We start from the raw sequence: 22,554 nt of genomic DNA, 5'->3' as shown, positions 1-22,554 counted from the left end.
CAGCAAATTGTGAGACAAGAAAATTCGCAACATAACTGACGTAGCTTTATAAAAGACAGAGCTGAGTCATAAATCCCTTGGGAATGTTTGGTTGTGATAATTCGAAGAAGATATACATGCAAATATATATAAATAAATAAATGACTACTTTTATAGCGCCTTATCCAAAAGCTCTAAGGCGCTTCACAATCAAGGTAAAAAATGAAATAATAATCAAACATAATCATTCATTAAAATAACGCTTTAAAAGATAAGTTTTAAGATTACGCTTAAGAGTTTCAAGATCTATACTATATTTTATGGTTTCAGGAATGTCATTCCACAGCTTAGTTGCAGAGACAGAAAAGGCGCGATCGCCATAAGATTTCAACTTGGAGCGAGGAATCACTAACAAGTTCTTACTCGATGATCGCAAAGACCTAGTAGGCTTATAAGTTTCTAACAAGTCAGTGATATAACCAGGGCATAAATTATTTAAAGCTTTTAAAAGTAAAAAGTGTTATATTTTATTGAAGTACCTCAGCAAGCAAAATTAAGCTCCTAAATACTCAAAATACCTCAATAAAACCGAGTTTCATTGAGAGTGCAAATCATTCCTACCTGAACAATAGTCAATGTTTGCAGAGACTTGACTTCTTTTTTATAGTTTTTATTTTTATGACTAAATTGGTTACAATTTTAAGCCAATAAAACTATATTCAAAGAGTTAGAAAGCACTGGACATCTTAAATATGACATTCGTTGTTCCCATGGATCGGTTACAACTTTAATTTCAACCAATAAAACATATTGTTTTAGCCTCTCTTTGGCTTTCTAATTTGATGGATTTGTGAATAATATTAATGGAATAACCATGTGATTCAAAGACTAGCAAAAACTAACGATAAAAACCAACGTTTCGGTGTCATCATGACGCCATTGTCAAGGAGAAATAAAAAATAAAGTTTGTTGCAAGGTGTAACACTAAATTAGCATAAATATGTTACGAGCTAATTAAACAAATACTTTTGCGCGAATTGAATCGCTTTGCACGTTCTGAGTGGGTTTTAAGTCTCTGATGAAAAGCATTTCGTTCACCAAACAATCGAACTTGTTACTACACTTTTTCAGAATGCTAAAACGTTTCAGTAGGTCTTTCGGGACTTCGCTGTGCCGTTCGTGGTAGTGTTTATATATTGAAGATGCCTTTCGTTTATGTCCATCCACGCGTGTGTATAAGTGTCCGCGTGTATAGCCCACATAACCCGCATCACACAGGTCACATTGAAATTGATAAACGACGCGTTGTTGGTTGACAATCTTTGGCTTGATTTCTCGTACTTTAAGATCTTGGCCAACTTTGCGGCTAACAAATACTGGCTGGACAGTTGTCTGCACCTTCATGCTAAGATTCTTGAGCTCTTTGTTAACATAATTTGCTGATTCCTGATCTTTGAAAGGTATGACCACACGAACAATGGATATTGGTTCTTTGGGCGTCTGCGTGGGCTGCGTATCAACAATTCTTGATTGTAAGAAGGTGTTAAAGGTAGAATTTACCAGGCGTTCCGGGTATTTAAGCCGTGCGAAAACTTTCTTTAGGCGATCACACTCATCAGAGAAATGGGCCCAGGAGGAAGATAATCGATGTGCGCGATCCAGCATAGTTTTCAGCAAGCTCCGTTTGTAGCGATTGTCTACATGGCTTTGGTAGTGTAATAGTAGGCCCGTGTTTGTTGGTTTCACATATACCTTGGTTTCAATCCGAGGTGCAGGGTTGAGTAGTTCGGTGCCAAGGAAAGGAAGCTTGCTGTTCTTCTCCACCTCCATGGTGAATTTGACCGAAGTGTGGGCGCTGTTGAGGGTATGCAAGAAGGTAGTTGCTGTTGCTAGATCAGGCATTACAGTGAGTGTATCATCAACATATCGACGATAATAGGATGGGAGTTTTCTTTGTCGCTCAAGGGTATCTTCGATGGATGACATGAAGACGTTTGCTAATAAGGGCCCGAGAGGGGACCCCAGAGCAACGCCATCTGTCTTTTCGTATAGAGCTCCGTTAAATAGTACACCGACACGTACAACTTTCCCCTTGCTAAATGGCTCGACGAGTAATTGAAGCCCTTGTCCCTTAATCAGTATACAGTTACTGATAACTTTGATTTCACAAAAGAGATTCACGAGCTGAAGATCAACAAGGGTGAAATCTTGGTTTCGAATGATGTCTCCTCGTTATTCACAAACGTGCCTTTGGACGAAACAATAGAGATCTTGGTTAACAGAGCCTTTTCGAACAATTGGTTCAATACCACCCACAATCTTACCCTCACCAGAACAGATCTTATTGACCTCCTAAACGTAGCCATCAAAGGCCAACTATTTCAATTTAACGGAGCTCTATACGAACAGACAGATTGAGCACTATTGCTCAAAGAGTGCTTTACTGCGAAGAATCGTTCTCATATACGTCTCATAACCGCAGTTCACACATATGTTTCATATGTTTGTTGTTGTTTGATTTATCATCTACGGGTTTATATCGAATTAATTTGATGGCCTGCTCCCAGTTGGCTTGTTAGCTCAATTGGTAGAGCGCTGCACTAGTATCGCAGAGGTCAGTGGTTCGAATCCCGTACAGGCCTGAAATTTTTTTCAGGTCTGATTTTCACTATTGCTCAAATAGTGCTTTACTGCGAAGAATCGTTCTCATATACGAACCATGTGATTGTTATTGATTTGAGAAAGCGTGAAATGCCTCGTAAGAATTATAGAGTAATGAGAGAAAGAGATTAAAAATGATCCGTTGTCCATCAGAAGGCAATTCCAGAAAAAAAAAAAACCAACAACTCATTATCAAGCGTCATCAAGGAACCAAGGTACGACCACAACAGGTCGTTCGCTGCACAGGAATTAATATGGGCACAAAACTCATAACGAAAAAGAAAAACACATTAAAATTTTTTTTTACTGCTCTCCTGGTAAATGTGTATGAGAATAAATAAGGCCCCCGAGCTGTTGAAGCCCGGGACTGAAACTTGTTCTAAAACCGTTATAATCAGCATTTTCCAGCAGTTGCGGTGCAGAAGCTTTTCCACTCTGTTTAACAAGCGTAACTACCTCAGTATTTCTTCCGGCGACCAAGCCATTATCACACGTACAAGAATATATACCCAGCAATTGATTTTCCTCTATTTCATTTCTCAACGAATTGAGCCGACTAAATACAGAGGTATGGTTCATTCAAAACTGGACGAAATTGTTTTCTTTTCCCGTCTTTTTAATTATTTTTTACTTTGTTCAACAAGCTTGACCTAAGAAAGAAATTCAGTACTTACAGAAACCATTCTTCCATTCCCAAGAAGACTTCCCAGGGTCCGTTCGTTGGTTTAGTGATATCAATTTGATGATGAATGTTTGATAATAAATGTGTTGATACCTTCTCAGTCTCTTTGATTCACACACGTTTCGCACAAAAACTGTCTGCAGCTCCGCCGCACAATTACACGCGTTGTTCTGCGTGAAAACCCCAACTGCTGATTGCCCTTATTCTTTCTCTCAGATTCCATGCTTATTCCCCTGTGATCGAACCGCCAGAAAAATGCCAATGGCACCGAAATAAACACAGCACCATTTTATAAGAAATTGCCATTAGCTTGTGCTTACCTGAGTGTAGAGCCAATTCAGGACAGAAGCAAATAATTAAAGATGAAGGCATGAGTTAGCTAATCACCTCCCCTTTCCCCACTAATAATTTGTAATTCTAGTTGTGCTAGTTTTATAGTGATGGTAACGAGGAAAATATTTAGTCCTTATTAACCGAGCGGAAGGTCTGTATGGGAGAATCTTGACCGAGATCGCCAGTACAGACCGAGCGCAGTGGGTTCTGTACCAGCGACCAAGGTCGAGATTCTCCCATACAGACCGACCTAGCTCCGTTAAGACGTTTATAATATGGCTGTGTCTTATATGCCAATTTTTTAGATTCTTTGTACCTCTCTTTCTCTAGACCGATCTAGATGCCGGTCTAGATAGGAAAATCTAGACCGCTTTCAATATTGATTTCAGCCAATCAAATTCGTGAATTCGGTAGTTCCCAGTCCTTGTTAGACACAGCCATATAATAACACAGAATTATTACAGTTTATCGATACGTTGTTAGAAAAGAAGAAATTATTAGTAGAATCCATTGAGTCATTTAGCCTTAGGGAAGGTTTCTTTGCAACATCTTGAACGTGAGTTCTGTGAGAAACAAAAGAACAAGAGCTGTTCTTGGGCCGCTAACTACTCAAAATGTCTCATTAAAGTCGAATTGCATCCAAAAGGAATGATGTTCTCAGCTAATGAAATTGTGTTCAAAGTACTAGATTAATTTCTTTTGCTTTCAAATCCGCTGGGTTTGTGAACAATATTGAGAAGCAACATGTTTGGGACCGACGGAGGTAAACAGCTCGTGGAGTGGTACAATAATAAGGTTACGTTAAAAAGAGACTCCTAAAATAAATAATAGTTGGGTTGAGTGTCTTGTTATCCATCTGGAGGCAATTCCCAACAAAAAACTGGTAACTTAATGGAGATAACTCAACTTTAGTTCGGTAGATATGTACGACAGGGGTCAATGATAATTGTGTTTGAGTCCACTGGGCAAGAAACCATTTTAATGGGAAAAATTTTTCGCTTTTCACCTAAGCTTTAAATATACAAAAATCAGGGATAGCAAGTACCGCTCGTGCATCTATAGGTTAGTCAGCAGAACCGCAATTTATGGTGTTTATATGTACGGTCTCTAGCACCATGCAAGCTTATAACTGTGACAAGCTTTTCATTTGATTGCATAAATGTATATATCATGGGTTACGTAATCCTTTCTTGGGGGTGTTGCACGGTATGTTGTTACAATTGCTTCATTAGCGGTAGGCTATATATTCTAGCTGTTGTCGATTCTATTCATTCGCGTCTTGCGACCGTCCCTAGCCCTCAAAATCAAATGCCCAGAGACTAGGGATTGTCAGTTTCTCTTAAAAGTAGTTTTTTGCATTTACAAACATAGTTTAGATTGTTTTGCGGGGTGGGTTTTCTTGCTTTATCTTTTACATTTCCGAGTTTTTCTTGCTTTATGTTTTACATTTCCGAGTTTTCATTCCGTTGATGTACCATTCCTGTCAATTTTGTTGGTGAAGGCATAATAAAGAGGGTCGCACATGGCTCGTGTTGACACACCCCAATTATGGTTACTTACTGACTGATAAATGTTTTATTAACTGAGCGGGGTAGCGAGTTAGAATATAAAGACCATGTGAAACCATACTTAATCACACAAGCTTTTCTTCGCGTCCCTCGTTAAATGCATTTATAATTGCATATTTTAGTATATGTAATATGAATCACAAGCTTTCTATAATAAATGCTGCAATCTGATTACCAAAACTACTTCTTGGCAAATGAACGAGTGTTCAGTGGAGACTTTAAACGGCCTCAGGAGTTTGAAGAAGGCATGTGTCTTACTAAAACTGGCGGACCGATTGTCACATACTATGGATCAGTTGGTGAGGACGTTCGCTGATTGTGCTCATTCTTCCTCTCAGACATGCATTTTCCCTTGGGAAACTTTTGCCAGCACAATGCTAATGGTACCAGAAATAACCACCATACAGTTTTCGAGAAAACTGTTTTTAGTTTGGGCTTATCTGGGTGTAGAGCCAAGGTATGAGCGAATACTAGAAGATATAGGTGTAAATTAGCTAATCAGCGCTCATTTCCTTTGATCTTAAGTATATTTTAAACGATTGATGGCGGTAACCCACTCCCCTCCGTTTAACTTTTAAGTTAGTTTGGGTGTAGTATATCGTCTTTATTGTTACTTTACATGAATGTATAATCATTTGTACTCTAACTGTACCATGTTGTACTGTTTGAATGAAATTCGTATCTTCTCTTCGCTATTGTAGCGAGGTTAACGATGAAAATATCAAGATTATTACAATGTTTCAATATATTGTTAAACAGCAAAATTCGCTAAAGAGTTGATGCAGCTTATAAAAGATATAACTGAGACTATTAGCTTTGGGAGATAATTTGTTATAACAACTTGAAAGTGATGTCAATGACAGAGAAACCAAACTAAACAAAAAAAAAGCAAAAGGTGTATTTCCTTTGGCTACTAAAGATTTAACAAATAAAGAAGCTTTGACTTTGCTCTGTTCTGCCCTAAAGCGCGCAGGAAGCGGCTAGAGCCCGAAAGAAGGGTAGAGGGAAACACTTCACCTACTCGTGAGTTTTTCCCTACCAATTCAGTGCTCTAAGTGTTTTATAACAAAACAGAGCACAGTCAAGGCTTCTTTATTGTAGCATGATAAAGAATCGTTGAAATTCCCTACGCATTTCTTTCGATTTTTAAAACAAATTATATATTCAAAGCCAACAAATCTGTCGTTAGCATGTTTTGTACTTTATATCCAAACTTTAATATAAATGTCACGAAAATCGAGTCACATCCTGAGTGCAAGTTGTTCTTGGCCATACTCTATCAAGAGAATATTAATATTTTCTTGACAATATTCAGAACACCATAATGGACTTGACATGGTTTTGATCGTAGTTACTGTTCTTACAGACTTTCTTATAACTTTTAGCCAATGAAACATTTTGTTTTTGGTTTTTATTTTGCTTTCGAGATCGATGGGTTTGTGCAAGAGGCCACTATGTGAAGCGCGTGAAAACGGAAGAGAGCAAACTGCTATTGGTTTTTAATTTGCATCATAATCATTGAGAGGATGGCGTAAGATATATGTGCCTGAACAGGTCTAAGAAAAGGAAAGTGAAACTCGCTTCATTACAAATTTTTGGCGTGAAATCACAACTTTTATTGTGTTTATTATTGATCTGTGCTCTTGGTTTACTTACATTCTCATTTACGTCAGTTAAACGCTTTCACACTACGCTAAAGGTATCATTTTTAGCAACACTAATTTAAAGTTTTACTCCTTTAACTAGGCTGGCCACTTACTTTGAACAAAGTTTTCTTTCGCGGTGCAATCATTTCGTTTTACACGGCGATGGCATGAAAATTGCAGTTTTACCTTTGACCCCATAAATGAAGTCGTTCCACTTGTAAACATTCCCTTCGAAATCCCCTGCAAGGCAAGATTCTGAGAGCCTCTGGACTTCTGTTGCATTAAGGACATGTGACCATATATTCAAATTTGCCAGGTAGCCTTGGAAGGCTTGAAAACTATCAAAGCCTTTTCCGCGAGGGTCTTGCTCTTGTCCTAGAACCAAAGAAGCACCTTCCCTAAGAGTGTGATTTGTTTTCAAACCACTGTCTTGTTTGTGGAGAGTTCCATCTTTATAATACTTTACGGCACCATCGCTGCTTTGCCAAGTAAAGCAATTGTGATGCCAGTTTCCATCATTGGCCGATCCAAATACTTTGCTGTCATATAAAAGCAATTATGTGTTCATTTAGAGTTGCTGTTTTAGCACTGAGTCTAAACTCTACCAAAAATTAAGCATGTGTGTTTCCTTCTAGTCACTTAATGTTATATACCGCTCCAAGTTAATGTGTATTAAGCCCTTTTTAACAGTGTTAGCTACAGTTCACAATTAGCATTCTGAAATAGATATTTCTTCAGAGACCATGTTTGCAAAGTTTAAATTCCTGGTGCTCTACCAAAAGCGAGACTTAAATATGTTTAGAGGCAAGCTGTTTTATGTATCAGACATTATGTTAGAGATAAAAAATTTAGTGCTTTCTTTTGCGTCAAGTGTTAGCTATTGGGTTGTTCAACGACTTACAATGATTTGGTTAACTCTGTAAACGAAGCTCACCTGTACGTATTTTTCACAACAAGACGGAGTCCTCCTACGTCACTTTCGACGATGATTTCATTATCTTGATGTGGTCTTTCTCCAGGTATACCATAGCTGAGTACAGTGTAAACGTTTGACTCATCACTCGTACGCATCCAGAAGCATATGGTGAACGCGGTCAAACTGGGCATACCCCAGATATTGACGTAACTAGTCACATCTTTATTTGGGAAATAAAGAGCATAGCCTGTTGGAAAAAAATTACAATGAAAGAAAGAGTAAAAAAATAAATGATATTGTATTGTCATCCTGTTTCTTATTCATCCAAGGTTTAAACTTAAACAACTGGACTCTTCGGTGGGAGACTCAATGGAGAGTCCATAGTGTCTGGAACCTTCCATCTCATCATTCGTAGGACTTTTTATACCACTTGTCTGACACTAAAATTTTTCTAACACCTATTGCCACGTACCTAACCTCATAAATTTTCCATTGCTTTTATTCTTAAATGCAGCTGATTTCTTACCCCACCTGTCCTGAAGGGAACTCAACCCCTGTTTTGTAACTTTACTTTCATTGATGTGTTCCTTAATAAGTTAAACATTGCTTGATTGCTTTGATCATTAAACATTCTGATACGTTTCATTTAGGCATCCAGTTATTGCAGAAAAGTACTGACGAATATACTTACTTTTCTCTGGGTAACCGCTAACATAGCCAGTGGAAGTGGATGCGAGAAATATTAGACCAACACGGGCACAGGAATCATTTTCATCACACCAATGTTCTAGACCTGTCAATTCATAACATATCGGCTTATTATGACAAAGCTATTAAACATCATATAAGGGTTGACTTCCCCCCGCCTATAAGTAATGCTTTACATCTCTATGCGACTTGTTTGAGCTAATAATACTTATTTCAAATTGATCAAATAATGATATTGTGCGCTCATCAGGAGGAAAGCAAACGCTTAACAGAAGTTTGAGTATTACAAATGCCTTTGTGCAATAATAATCTGTTCAGCCAAAAGGGTTCAAGCAGGCATGAAAAAAAAGGTGGCCAAGTAGCTGGAAGTTTTGTATGTTAATGTGTTTGTTCAAGCGCTTGATTCGAGCCTCATAACATTTTCTATATCATTTTACTAAATGCGGCGCTCCCAGATTTAGAGAAGACAGTGACTTTAGGTTCTGCATGGGAAACCCGCTACATGTGTAGGGCGAGGACACATTTTACTTATAAATCCAAGATAAAACCTCCAAGCTACAAATTGGCATTTAGTGTTTGTAGCTTTCTCAATGCTCCGCTGCACAATTACAGAATTATAGGGCGTCACGTTGTTACACTTACCACTTTGTTCACACCGTCGAACAACGCCAAAGAAGATTAAATGAACAACATAAAGTTCTCTAAAAGGTGCCTTTAGTTTCATCTTTAAACAATGACAATAAGCTATAAGAATTGGAATGTCATGATAAACAAAGAAAAAAATAAGGTGTACTTAGTTTACAGCAGAGGTTTTATCCTTGGACATTAACCTTGAAACAGCTCATTTGAATAAAAGAATGAAATCATCACGATGTGTTTAGTTGTAAGCACGCAAAAACTATATATGATTCTCAGGAATTCCACAAGGTCATTTCATGTCATGATCCAAGGGAAACAGTCCTTCTTGTTTTCCCAGCTCGTGCCAAAATAAATCATAACAATCAACATAACTTGAAAACGAGTTCCAAATGCTGGAACACAGCGATCATCCATAAGGTGAGAAGCGCTCACAGAAGTTTGATTTTAGCTCGCTACTCACAACGATATTTTCAAGGGGAACTTGATCCGGTTTAAAACAAAATTACAAAATCAGCCAGGATTTGGATAATAAGTTAGGATAAAAACCTCTTCAAAACAGCACGAACGCATTAAGAAAATATTCTGTTTACTTCACGACTTTATTCATTTCCCATATGTAAGGGTCATAATTTCATCTGAAAAACCATCCACGCAATTCGTCTTGAGGATCACAGGTAGGAGATATCAACATATAACAGGAGCTGCACTTAGTGCGGCATGAGCGACCACTCGATTTTACGACCATAAGGTTACATTCCTCAGACTACGGCCTTTTATTTGGCATTTAGGCATGCCTTCCTTCTCCTGAACTTGAAACGTATCTGTACGTTTTCTCCTTTTTTTGAGGTCTAAAAACGTGTTTTTTCATCTGGGGTGGAACATTGGGGTGAGGAAGAACCACCTTGATGCTTTTAGCGTACGATCCATCAAAACATTTCCATAGCAGTCGTTAAGAATGTTGTCAAGTTGCTCAGAGTATCAGAATAGACTTGACATCGCATTATCGTATTCATTGTTTTGACTGTATTGGTTTTAACTTTTAGCCAAATCAATATTTCGTTTTGGCCTTTCTCTTACTTTCAAATTCGATGGGTTTTAGAACAATATCGAAAAGCAACATGAATGTGAAAGCACGAAATTCATGAATTGAACAGGTTTGTGAACAATAATGAAAAGCAACATGATTTCAATCATGGAGGCAAAATATCTCGTGGAATGATTAAATAATAAGGTTACGCTGAAGAGAGATTCCAAACTTGAAGAGAAATCGTTCGGCTGAGTGTATTTTTGCTATCCATCTGAATATCCAACAAAAATTGGCAACTTAATAAACACAAGCTAAATTTAGTTCAGTGCTTATATACAACAGGGGTGAACGAAAATTGTACTTGGGTCCAATGGGCAAGAAACTACAAAAGCGGGAACGATTTTGCTTCGCTGTACACCTAAGCTTTAAAGACGCAAAAATCGGGGATAGGAAGCACCGGTGTTCCATCTATAGGGTTAGTCCGTGGAACTGCAATTCATGGTCTTTATATACATGTGCGGTCTTTGGCAGAGTGTAAGCGCATAGCTACGCTTTTTATTGTCCATGAAGAAACCAACTACGATCTCTACGGTTTTTTTTTCTGTGAAGACCCTATGAAGTCGTCCGTAGAAAAACGTTTCCTGCCGAAAAACGCGCGCTGCTATTTAACTTTTCATACACAAGTTCTATTCTCAATTTACAGTAGGGGGTTTATCCTCGGGTTTAACCTTTTAACAGCTTTTATTATAATGAGATTATTATCATGCTGTATTTAGTTGCAAGCAAGCTAAACGACATGTGATTCCGATGAGTTCCACAGGGTTAGTTATGTCATTATTCAAAGGAAACATCCCGCCTTGCCAAAATAAACCTAACCATTCAGCATAATTTGAAAACACGTTCCTTTGTCAGAGATAAAATCAAAACTATTCGGTTCCAGCTAGTTTTCTCTCAACTATTCTTCCAAATAATCTATCAGTAGAAGGGAAATCGAAAATATTTTTCATCTTCACTATATATGACATTTAACCATAGATGTTTTGCGGTCTCCTTTCCTCAGAAATTGAAAATATACTTAACGAAGAGGGAAGTGCCATGTTTCAAAGGCTTTCACGCAGGCATACAACGTGGGCTCTACTTTGCAAGGAAAAGCTTTGGTTCTAAATTCTACGCAATCCTCAATTGATTGGTAGATGTTTATCGCTTTCTGTGTCATGGCAAGAACTTTCACAGTCTTATCCTAAACTCAGAGTTTTCAATCAACTTCAATTTACATGATCATGGCGACATGTTAAGCTCCCCTTGGAAAAAAAAAACCTGACTCACATGTGAGTTGATTGACATAAAACGCATGATGTTCATGGGAAGCGTTTGGACTACTTAATATCTTACCTTCAATGTCATGATCGAATTGGAATAGAATGGTGACTCTTTGATCTCTTAATCAAGCCATATCAATGACATATATTTGAATGGAGGTGCCAAGTCTAGTCCTCGGCTGGTTTTCAAAGTTCTACTCATTTAATTAAAGATGTTTTTCGTCTTGTCGGAGACGTGAGACAAAGAAATATATCTAATGCCCAAGAGGAATCGAAGCTTGGACCCTCGGATTCCACGCTCTGATCATGGCTCTACCGCTGAGCCACAAAGAACCTATTACGAAGTTCATATATGACATGCGTCCTGTATGCAGCAAGGATCAGCAATATCGATAGCGTAATGGTTTGTAAAGAATTAGAAAGATGATAAGTTTTGAGCTCGGTAAAGAAATATAGAGAGATATTTTTCGTCTAGTCAAGAGAGTGGGACAAAGAAAAAAAAGTCTACTTACAGGTAAAATTCTTCGATTGATATTTCCAATGCTGCTTCCACCAGATAGCCCGTTCGCAGCTCTTAACAAATACCTCTGCGCTGCTGCACTTTGAGCGACTCTACTCTTTGCTGTTTACTTTTTGAAATACTATGTTTACCGCAGGGGTTTTATCTTTGAACATTAACCTTGAAACAGCTTATTTGAATACATTTATGAAATTATTATGATGCATTTAGTTGCAAGCACGCAAAAATGATATATGATTCTCAGGAATTCCACAGGGTCATTTCATGTCATTATCCAAGGGAAACATTCCTTGTTGTTTTTCCTAGCTCGTGCCAAAATAAATCACAATGAGTATTACTTGAAAACGAATTCCAAATGCTGGGACGCAGCGATCATCTACAAGGTGAGCAGCGCCTACAGTAATTTGATTTTAACTAGCTACTCACAACGATGTTTTCAAAGAAAACTTGATCCGGTTTCAAAAAAGAATGACTAAGTCTACTTGGATTTTGACGATAAGCTAAGATAAAACCTCTTCAAAACAGCACGAACGCATTGAGAAAATATTCTGTTTACTTGACGACTTTGTTCAGTTCCCATATGTAAGGGTCGTATTCTATCTGAAAAACCATCCTCGCAACTCGTCTTGAGGATCACGAGTAGGAGATATCAAAACATAACAAGGGTTGTACTTTATGCGACATGAGACGACTCCATTTTAACGACTAAGCTGTTACATTCCTTAATCGACGACCTTTCATTTGGCATTGGGGTATGCCTTCCTTCTCATGAGCTTGGTATGAACTTGAACAATTTTCATGTATATTCGTATCTCTACGTTTTCTCTTTTTGTGAGGTCTAAAGAGGTGTATTTTGATCAGAGGTGGAACAATAGAGAGGAAAAACGATCTTGAAGCTTTTAGCATACGGTCCAACAAAACATTTCCATATCATTCGTTAAGAGTGTTGTCAATTTGTCGATGTCAAGACTCTCAGCCCTTTTTTCTTTTTCAACACGCGACTCTGCTAATCCTGGGGTCAGAATAAATGCCGAGATTGGCCGAGCCAGTACCAGCTCGCTCGAGGGGCATGTTGCCTCGCGCGGCCTATATCTTTGTTGTTGTTGATTTGATATTCGCAAATCCCTTTAAAATTGTCTCTTTGCAAACTTTCTTGCTTTTGATGATGGCTCGAGGTAATCATTTATCTATGTAGGAATGTGAAAATGACCGTGGACATCTAAAAAGGTACAACATTTTAACCGAAACCTTTTGCTTCCAATGAGTGGGTTCGTGCTGACGTTCGTAATAAATTCTTGCACCTTCCATTCCATTCCCTATCACGCAGCCTCGATACTTTTGTTGTAGAGTCTAGAAAAGCTTTAAAAATGTCTAGAAAATTTTATGTTTGCAACATTCTCTCGCTCTATGATGGGCCGAGGAGAACATGTTAGCGAAAGATATCATGTAAGTATACTTATGTAGCCAGTAAATTGGAGAAAATCTGTTATTTCGCGGCAACGTTTCGTTCATGACATCTTCAGCTTCCATGACAATTGCGATATACAATACCGCCCGTTCTTTTTCCTTCGTCCAATTTTCAATGAAAGTCAATTGATGGCTTTACTCGCATGGTTTTCCCCAGGAATAAACATTCAAGAAGTCAATATACTGATTTGTCGGGATTATCAGACAATCGCTTGCTACCAAAGCAAAGGACTATAAACTCATGAGAATACAAACTATACGATATATCCTCTTGGCCAAAATTATTAATAAAATGCTTTTCTTGCATTGACGAGACCCGGGCGATCTATTCACTGTCATTGTTTACATAACTTCATGGCCATCAAATCTCGTAGCACTGCGTTAAAAACTCTTTTCCATCCCGATTAAGGTACACCTGTTGAAGTTTAAACGAAAGCTACATATTCCACGAATAATTGAAAATTAAGACTAAAAGCGAAGCAATTGGTGCTGGAGTCACGAAAAATGTCATTCTTAAGAGCGCAAGGACTACTACGGCCCGGAAAATGTGAACAGAGCTTGCTGACTTCAAGACACCCCTCTGTCACAGATCCGGTGGACCCCGACCTGGTGAGTTATTTTGCCTTCCCCGGTGCAATTTTGACCTCCCTGGCACCTGGTGGTTTTTCAAAAACTCCCTGGTGAATTTTGTTTCCTCCCTGGTGTAGAATTTTAGTTACCCTGGTGAAGTGTGCTCCCCTGCAAGAAAAAGTCTCAAGTTTTGAATTTCGTTCTTGTTTCTGTTCTATATGCCCTGGTAGAATTTTTGTTGAAAACCTGGTGAACTACCAGGTTCCACTAGGTGTATACAGAGGGGTGTTTGAGAGGATGGCGTAAGTTATCTGGGCCTGAACAGGTCTAAGGAGAGGAAAAGCGAAACTCGATTAATTAAATATGCTTGAACCCATTATATTTACCATGAAATCACAACTTTTATTGTGGTTATTATTGACCTGTGTTCTTTGCTTACTCACAATCTCATTTACGTCAGTTAAAAGCTCCCACACTACGCTAAATGTATTATTTTTAGCAATACTGAAGTCAAGTTTTACTCCCTTAACTAGGCTGGCCACTCATTTTGAACACATTCTTCTTTCACGGTGGAATCATTCCTATTTTACACGGCGATGGCATGACAACTGCGGTTTTTCCTTTGACCCCATAAATGAAGTCGTTCCACTTGCAAACGTTCCCTTCCCCTTCAAAGCAAGATTCTGAGAGCCTCTGGATCTCTGTTGCATTAAGGACATGTGACCACATATTCAAATTTGCCAGGTAGCCTTGGAAGTCTTGAAAACGTCGAAAGCCTCCTCCGGGAGAGTCTTGCTCTTGTCCTAGAACCACAGAGCCACCTTCCCTAATAGTGTGGCCTTTTTTGAGACCACTGTCTTGATTGTGGAGAATTCCACCTTTATAATACTTGACGGCACCATTACTGCTTTGCCAAGTAAAGCAATAGTGATGCCATTTTTCATCATTGGCCGATCCAAGTACTTTGCTGTCATATAAATGCAATTATGTGTTAGTTTGGAGAAAATTCTTAGCATTGAGACTAAATTCTAACAAAGATTAAGTATTCTGAAATATGCATTTGTTCAAAGAGCATGTTTGCAAAGTTTAAATTCCTGATGCTCTACCATAAACTAGACTTAAATATGTTTATATGCAAGCTGTTTTATGCCTCAGACATTATTGATAAAAGACAAAATTGAGATCTAGTAAGAATTTTGTTTTTAGACTTATTTAAGTTTTAAGAAAGGAACGGAAATATTATATTACTTTAAATAAGCCATTCAATGCAAAAATTATAATAAGTAGTTTGATTACTTCCTATTCCTTTTGGCGATCTCATCTAAGTACAATTTCTTTCACCTTTTTCTTATTATGGTTGTGAATTTGGCATGGAAGCAGATGTTCAGTTTCCACGGTAAATAGAATCTGTTGTAGTATATTTCACGTTGTTAACCAGCAGATTGACATAATTAAAAACGTAGCTTAATACAAAATACACTAAACAGATTCTATTCACGATTAAGGAATGTTTCTTTTATTTTTATTTAACACCCTCAACACCTCTTTCTTTAAGGTGACCCTAAGTGTAAACAGTTTATGCCTTTTCATCTTGGTCAATGGATTTTGAGTTAGATAATCGGCCGTAAGACCACGTAGCATTCTTGGGGGCGGTAGTCGTGAACGCCCCTTCTTCTCCGAATTTTCCGTTTATTTTGTTGTTTATGTAACTGTCTTCTAAGGCTATTTTCTCTTAAGATATCTTTTCCTACAGGATTAAAATTCTGCCAGTAGGTTAACTAATAATGTTTATATTGTCAATCTTGTTTCTGTTCTGGCCAATCTTAACCGTAAAAGTATGAAATTTAAGGTAGAAAATGATTTTGGAACTGTATAACAACTCGAAGGCGCATACTTAGTATGCAGGAACTGCTGCACGTAACTTAACGTGATTCGATGGTTGATATAGAACGATGACGATCCAAGAAGAGTGACAGTCTAAAAGTATCACCTTTAGTGTCGCCTTTATAAGCTGGTGAACAGCTTTTTCAATCAGAATAGAATTGAATTGAGTAGAGTTGAGAACTGAGCTAGTCCCAAAAGAGGAGAGTTGTATTAAGAGCTCAAAGCCAAGAAATAAAGAAATACTAACTGGCTGTAAGAAAAAGCTTCTAACATTATGTTAGTAATCTAAAATTGAGTCCTTTGTTTTGCCCCAAGTGTTAGCTATTGCGTTGTTCAACGACTTGGAACCGTTTGGCTAACTCTGTAAACGAAGCTCACCTGTTCGTACGTCCCACAATAATATTGAATCTCCCGTAATTTTCGACGGCGAGCTCATTATATTCTCCTCCCACACTGTAGCTGAGTACAGTACCATGTCTTGACAGATCACTCGTACTCATCCAGAAGCATATGGTGAATGCGGTCAAACTGGGCATACCCCAGATATTGACGTAACTATTCTCATCTTTGGTTGGGAAATAAAGAGCGTAGCCTGTTTGAAAAAGTAAGAATAAAAGAAAGAGCAACAAAATATTATTCTATTGTTATTCGTTTCTCATCCATCCAAGGTAAACTTACGCAATTACACTCTTCGTTGACAGATTCAGGTTGAGAGTCCATGGGGTCTGGAACCTTCCATCTCATCATTCTTAGGAGTCTTTAGACCACTTGTCTGACACTAACATTTTTCTAACAGACCTTGCCACGCGCCTAACCTCATAAATTTTCCACTGCTTTCATTCTTGAATGCAGCTGATTTTTCACCCCACCTATCCTGAAGGTAATTGAACCCATGTTTTTGAGCTCTACTTTCAATAATGTGTCCCTCAATGAGTCAATTATTGCTTGGTTGTCTTGATCATTAAACACAATGATACGTTTTATCCAGGCGACCGGTTATTGCAGAAAAGTACTGATGAATATACTTACTTTTCTCTGGGTAACCGCTAACATAGCCTGTGGAAGTGGATGCGAGAAACAAGTAGACCAACACGGGCACAGAAGTCATTTTCATCAGACCAATGTTTCAGACCTACCAATTCATAACATATCGGCTTATTATGAAAAAGATAAACGAAGAAAAAAAAAACAAAGAAAAAAAGGTGTTATCAGTTTACAGCGGGGTTTTATTCTTGGACATTAATCTTGAAACAGCCTATTTAAATACACTTATGAAATAATAACGCCGTATTTCGTTCCAAGCACGCAAAAATGATATATGATCCTTAGGAATTCCACAGGGTCATTTTCATGTCATTATCCAAGGGACACTTTCCTTCTTGTTTTCCTAGCCTCGTGCCAAAATAAATCATAACAATCAGCATAACTTTAAAACGAATTCCAAATGCTGGAACGCAGTGATCATCCATAAGTTGACAAGAGCCTACAGGAATTTGATTTCAACTCGCTACACACAACGATGTTTTCAAAGGGAACTTGATCAGGTTTAAAAAAAAAACGACAAAATCAGCTTTAATTTTGATGATAAGTTAAAATAAAAACCTCTTCAAAACGGCACGAACGGATTGAGAAATAATTCTGTCTACTTTTGAAATACTCAGTTAACAGCAGAAAAAAATTTACTAGTTCAAATAACAGCTAAAGTGGCAAAGCCTTATTTGAGGTCGGCAAGCTCTGTTTACATTTTCCGGCCGTAGTAGTCCTTGTGCTTTTGCGGATTACATTTTTCGTTACTGCAGGGCTAATTAATTCCTTCGCTTTTAGTCTTGACTTTTAGTTATTCATGGAATATCACTGCATAAAATTTTCTGTATAAGGACCCTTCCTTGGGGCGTATTTTAAGTTTTGAAAAGGGTTTATTCATAACAAACCACCTAAGTTACAAAATAAAAGTGCTAAAGCACGTAGGCTTGGCCCCGACTAATTATTAATAAACAGTCCACGGTTCCAAAGTTCAAGAGTTCTTAAATATATACGAGTATTAAATATTACTAATATTAATGTAAGGTTATAAATAATTCCAAAATAGTTAGGTCTAATTTTGATATAAGCTTAATCTATAATATTGGTATGGCTAGGGGTAATGTAGACTAATATTAATGTAACGCTAGGATTGTTTAATGCTAATCCTAAGTTGTAAATAATTGCAAGTCAATTTAATCCAATGTAAACTAAAGCTTAAGGTAATCTAATGACAAAAGTATTCTATAGGAGTCCCCATCACATGTACAGATTGATGGGGACTCCCAAGTGTTTCTAAAGTTAGATAACGAGAGTCGGGAGTAGTCGCACGCAATTCTGTTTTTGGTCTCGCTGAGGGCATAGCGAATTATACTCTCAGGGGGGTCATTCCCATTGTGGAAGGTAGATTTATTTCGAAATTTCCAGATGCTGTACAGAATTGTCTTAAATAGAAAGCGAGAAATACGATTCTGTTTTGGGCCAGCAAGGGTCCAACGCAAAAAGAAAACATAGGTACAGGATGGGAGAAAGCTAGTTCCAAGGATAGAGGAAATAACAGGGGAAGAGTGGGACCACACAGATTTCACACGGGGGCAATCGAGAAAACAGTGATCCATAGTTTCTTTACGGGAACAGAAGGCGCACTTATCTGAGTCGACATATCCCCAATTCTTAAGAGAATCACGGACCTTAATAGCGCGAAGTACAATTTTCCAGAGTATGTCGTTCTTATAATTTTCAGAAAAGTCATCTCGCACTAAATTCCAAAATTTGTCAAGATCAAACTCAATCGGATGGAAGGGAGTCCAAAACCAATGAAGAATTGGAGATCTGGAGTTTTCCTTTAAGAGAGTTCGATAACATTTCTTGGAAGAAAATTCCAAATCGCACCACTCCGTGCGGGAGAGAATCCCACGTAGAGTGGTGAGAGCCGAGAGAACATTCTCATAATAGGGCGTCAAGATCTGTGTATTCGGGGTGGAGTTATCTCGAAGAGAGCTCCATTTCGAGCGACAGGAGGCAAGCCTAGAGCCTAGAAAATATCTGGCCAAATAAAAGTATTTTGATGCGCGATCATCTAGATCGGAAATTACGGAGGCTAAATGTATAGAGCTACCTTTGATCAGGAGATTTAAAAGGCCGAGACTGCCATTGCTAAGAGATTGGTGGCAGGACGCTCGGCTAACCGTTTCAATTCGACAGCTCCACACAACTAGCCAGATTAAAGCGTTAACCTTAGAAATGACCCATTTCGGGACACGCAAAACTGTAGAGAGATATAGGAGCTGGCTAATTCCGAGGGTGTTAATAATCAACGATCGGCCGACGAGAGAAAGAGAGCAGGATTTCCATAAATTTAGATGTTTTTCTAATTTCTTTAGTTTTGGCTGCCAGTTGTCTAATTCAGTATCGCGGCCAAAAAAACACCTAGAGTTTTAATTTTTGTCATCCATTTGAGGCCAAGGGGTTGGTCGTCGTGCGTACGCCACGCCCCCTACCACATGCCCTCTGTTTTCGTGAGATTAAGGCGTGCCCCAGAGCCACGCTCGTAAATATTAATCATGTTGAATAGAACTTGCAGAGAGCGATAATATTTCACTATACAGGTCGTATCGTCAGCATAATTTCCAACTTTATAGCAGAAACCATGTGCGCCCGGAAGGAGAAAGCCTTCGATCACAGGATTATTTCGGATTTTGCATGCGAGAGTTTCAACGCACAAAACATAAAGCAGGGGAGACAGGGAATCCCCTTGTCTCACCCCACGAGACAAAGGAATCGCATCGGTTAGCCATTCATTAACAATAACACGCATATTGGCGCCATTATATAAACTGTTGATCCAAAAACAAAAAGACGGGCCAAAACCAAAACGGGGTAAGAGGCTTTGCAGATAGGTGCGATTAACGCGATCGAAGGCTCTCTCTTGATCGAAACTGAGCAAAATGCCGGTTTCATTCGTGCGGTCCATGTAATCTAAGATATCTCTAAGTAAATGTAAGTTGGAAGTAATTTTGCGTCCGGGCATAGAGCAAGTTTGATCAGGGTCAACGATATATTCCAGAACTTTAGATAGTTGAAGAGAGAGAACTTCTGAGCATAACTTATAATCAACGTTTAAGAGGGAAATCGGACGCCAATTTTTCAGATTCTTACGATCTCCTTTCTTAAAAATAACGCGTATGTCGCTCATCTTCATGGAATCACACATCTCTCCGATTTGGTAGCATGCATTTAAGACTCGACATGAATGTGAAGCTAAACGATCCCAAAATCTAGCGTAGAATTCAACCGAAAGGCCATCAGGGCCAGGTGATTTATCCCTATTCATATTTTTCATAGCGAGAGTAAGTTCGTCAAGCGTGATCTCGCCTTCACAAGATGACGCCTGATCAAAAGTTAATTTCCGTGATAGAGAAGATAAAAGATCGTCTTGAAGAGCAGCATCTATCGGTTCTTCGGAAAAGAGCTGAGTGTAGAAATCGATCTGAGCTTTTTCAACCTCCTCTTGGGAGGAGACTTCGATACCGGTAGAATCATAAACCGAAGAGATGTGGGATCGTTGAGCTTTAATTCTTTATAAACTAAAAAAGTACCGACTGGGGCGTTCGCCTTCCTCTAGCCATTCTTCTGTACTACGAATAATGATTCCTTCGACTTATTAAGTTCGAAGGGCTTTCAAACGACATTCGGTGTCAGAAATTAAAGGTATAACAGAATTGTCTCCGTTAACTAAACGTTGACGAAGACTGATCGATTTGTTCGTCAAAATCACCTGGTCTTTTTGCAATTGTCTTCGCTTCTTGCGGGAAAAGGAGATCGTTTCTTCTTTAATAGACTGTTTTAAAAACTCCCAATAATCTTGGAGACACGGAAAACAAGATAAAATACTTACATGATCATCGATTAGTTTCTCTATTGTAGCGCAAAAATCCTTATCGTTCAAAAGAGAGTTGTTAAAATACCAAACGCCTGGACCGCGTTTTACAGCGGTGGGAATATCAAAGCTAAGAAAACAAAATCGTGTTCGAATATCGAACAAGGGCGAATGTCACACTTAACGTTAGGTGATAATAAATCTTTCGAAATTAAAAACTTGTCAAGTCTGCTCCCAATTGACCGTGTGGAATTAAACCACGTAAATTCTCTTGATCCTGGATGTAAATTTCGCCAAACATCTGAAAGCGCGAAATCACTTTTTAAAGATTTATAGTCTTTGTGTATAGAGATATTCCCACCAAACTTATCGAGAGCGTTGCCGCAACAACTAAAATCTCCTCCGATGATAGTCGCAGAGGAGGGAATGAAAAATTCATGAATCGAAACAAAAAAACTTTTCCGTTCTAGTCGTTCCACCTGATCAAAACACTGACAATATGACCTCGTGAGTCCTTCTTTCAAGATACGATTTCGTTTGAGCATTCCGAAGAAATCAAGGTGACGACACCACCCTGTTTCCCGGAGGCAGGGGACCAAAAACTACGGCCCAGCCATTTACGGGATAGAGATTTGATAGTAGATTTAGAATGAATTAATGTTTCTTCTACAAAACAGACATCCCAGTTGGACTTCTCGATCAAATCAAACAAGAAATTGTAGGTAAGGGGGCTTGCTAGCCCCTTTGCTTTAATAGTTAAGAGTTTGAAGGAAATTGGAAAAAAGACTCGCTTAAAAAAAATAAAGACTTACTTGGACTTTTTAGAGAGTCTATTTTTTCCTTTTTTCTTTTCTGTGGGGGTAGTTTCCTTTTCGACTTGGAGATACATCGGATGATTTTCTTTTGAGATGGTGAGTGGTTTCCATATCATTTTCGGTTTCAGTGGTATACAGTGGATGAGACGAGGCTGTGGTAGGAACAGGTATCGATGAGCGTGGCTTTCCAGTAGTGAGCGTAGGTGTAGTAGGTTTACGAGTGCAGGCAAGGGACACATCAGGCAAGCGAGCAGGTGTGCGACGAGATGATGGCTTGATGGATTTGGGAGCAATGAAACCATGAGGATCCAGGATCGGGGAATCAGAAGAGATGGATCACGGTTGAGAAGATTGTTCAGAGAGATTGTGCGAGGAATGTTCGGGTTGAGAGTGTTGCTGTTCAGGTTGAGAGTGTTGCAAAGGTTGTCCGGGTTGAGAATGTTGCTCAGACTGTTCAGGTTGAGAGGGTGGCTGAGTCTCGTTGAAATCATCAGGCGGTGGAGGGGATGGAGGATCTTGCGTACAGATGTCGGCGGATGGTGAAGGATCTTGCGTACAATTTTCGTCGGTGGATGGTGGAGGATTTTGCGTACAATTTTCGTTGGTGGGTGATTTTGGCGGCAGGAGAACAGAGGGAGGTTTTCGTCTATTTTTTCGTCAATAGTTACATCTTGGTTTTCGTCAGTGTGAGTGCCATGAATTGTTGGGAACACCCACGAATATTCGCAGTTCACGCCAAAGTGACCTTCCTGCCTACAAATACAGCACAATAAGGGGCGTGAACAATCACGGGCTTCGTGGCCAACACCTTCGCAATTGAAGCAAATTTTGTTTGTGCAAGCGTTGCTGTAATGGTCCAGACGATTGCATTTTCGGCAGGTTGGGTTCTGACCGTTGTATTTCATAAAAATCTGCGTACA

General features: G+C 38.8%; 2 protein-coding genes and 1 long non-coding RNA gene across 8 annotated transcripts in view; 1 reads left to right on the top strand and 2 right to left on the bottom strand.

Moving 5' to 3' along the window:
- LOC148726487 (neuronal pentraxin-1-like) overlaps window positions 1–17,107 on the bottom strand; it is a 71,145-nt gene extending 54,038 nt beyond the window's left edge. The window contains exons 1-4 of one of the 6 annotated variants that reach the window (XM_088729077.1): window positions 16,949–17,107; window positions 7,804–8,032; window positions 6,983–7,408; window positions 5,732–6,499 (exon numbers count right to left, since the gene is read on the bottom strand). In XM_088729077.1, the coding sequence (XP_088585203.1) occupies window positions 7,012–7,408; window positions 7,804–8,032; window positions 16,949–17,033 (711 nt within the window). In that variant the 5' untranslated portion in view covers window positions 17,034–17,107 and the 3' untranslated portion in view covers window positions 5,732–6,499; window positions 6,983–7,011. Of the gene's footprint in view, window positions 1–5,731; window positions 7,409–7,803; window positions 8,033–8,476; window positions 8,579–11,990; window positions 12,292–14,423; window positions 15,003–16,297; window positions 16,512–16,948 lie in introns of those variants that run through there. The other 5 variants (XM_088729081.1, XM_088729080.1, XM_088729076.1 and 2 more) reach the window with 5 other exon arrangements.
- On the bottom strand, window positions 994–1,994 carry LOC148726489 (uncharacterized). Its single transcript, XM_088729067.1, has one exon. The coding sequence runs from the start codon at window positions 1,963–1,965 to the stop codon at window positions 994–996; it is 972 nt and encodes a 323-aa protein (XP_088585193.1). The 5' UTR covers window positions 1,966–1,994.
- Window positions 11,053–16,555, top strand: LOC148726488 (uncharacterized). The gene is made up of 4 exons (XR_015990160.1): window positions 11,053–11,992; window positions 12,305–12,381; window positions 13,875–14,074; window positions 14,569–16,555. It is a non-coding gene; the product is annotated as an uncharacterized LOC148726488 (long non-coding RNA).
- Window positions 17,108–22,554: the final 5,447 nt, after the last annotated feature.

This window comes from Stylophora pistillata, chromosome 7, assembly GCF_964205215.1.
Source record: "Stylophora pistillata chromosome 7, jaStyPist1.2, whole genome shotgun sequence".
Taxonomy (NCBI): domain Eukaryota; kingdom Metazoa; phylum Cnidaria; class Anthozoa; order Scleractinia; family Pocilloporidae; genus Stylophora; species Stylophora pistillata.
Note: the sequence above shows the minus strand (reverse complement) of the source record. Positions and strands in the feature narration are given on the sequence as shown.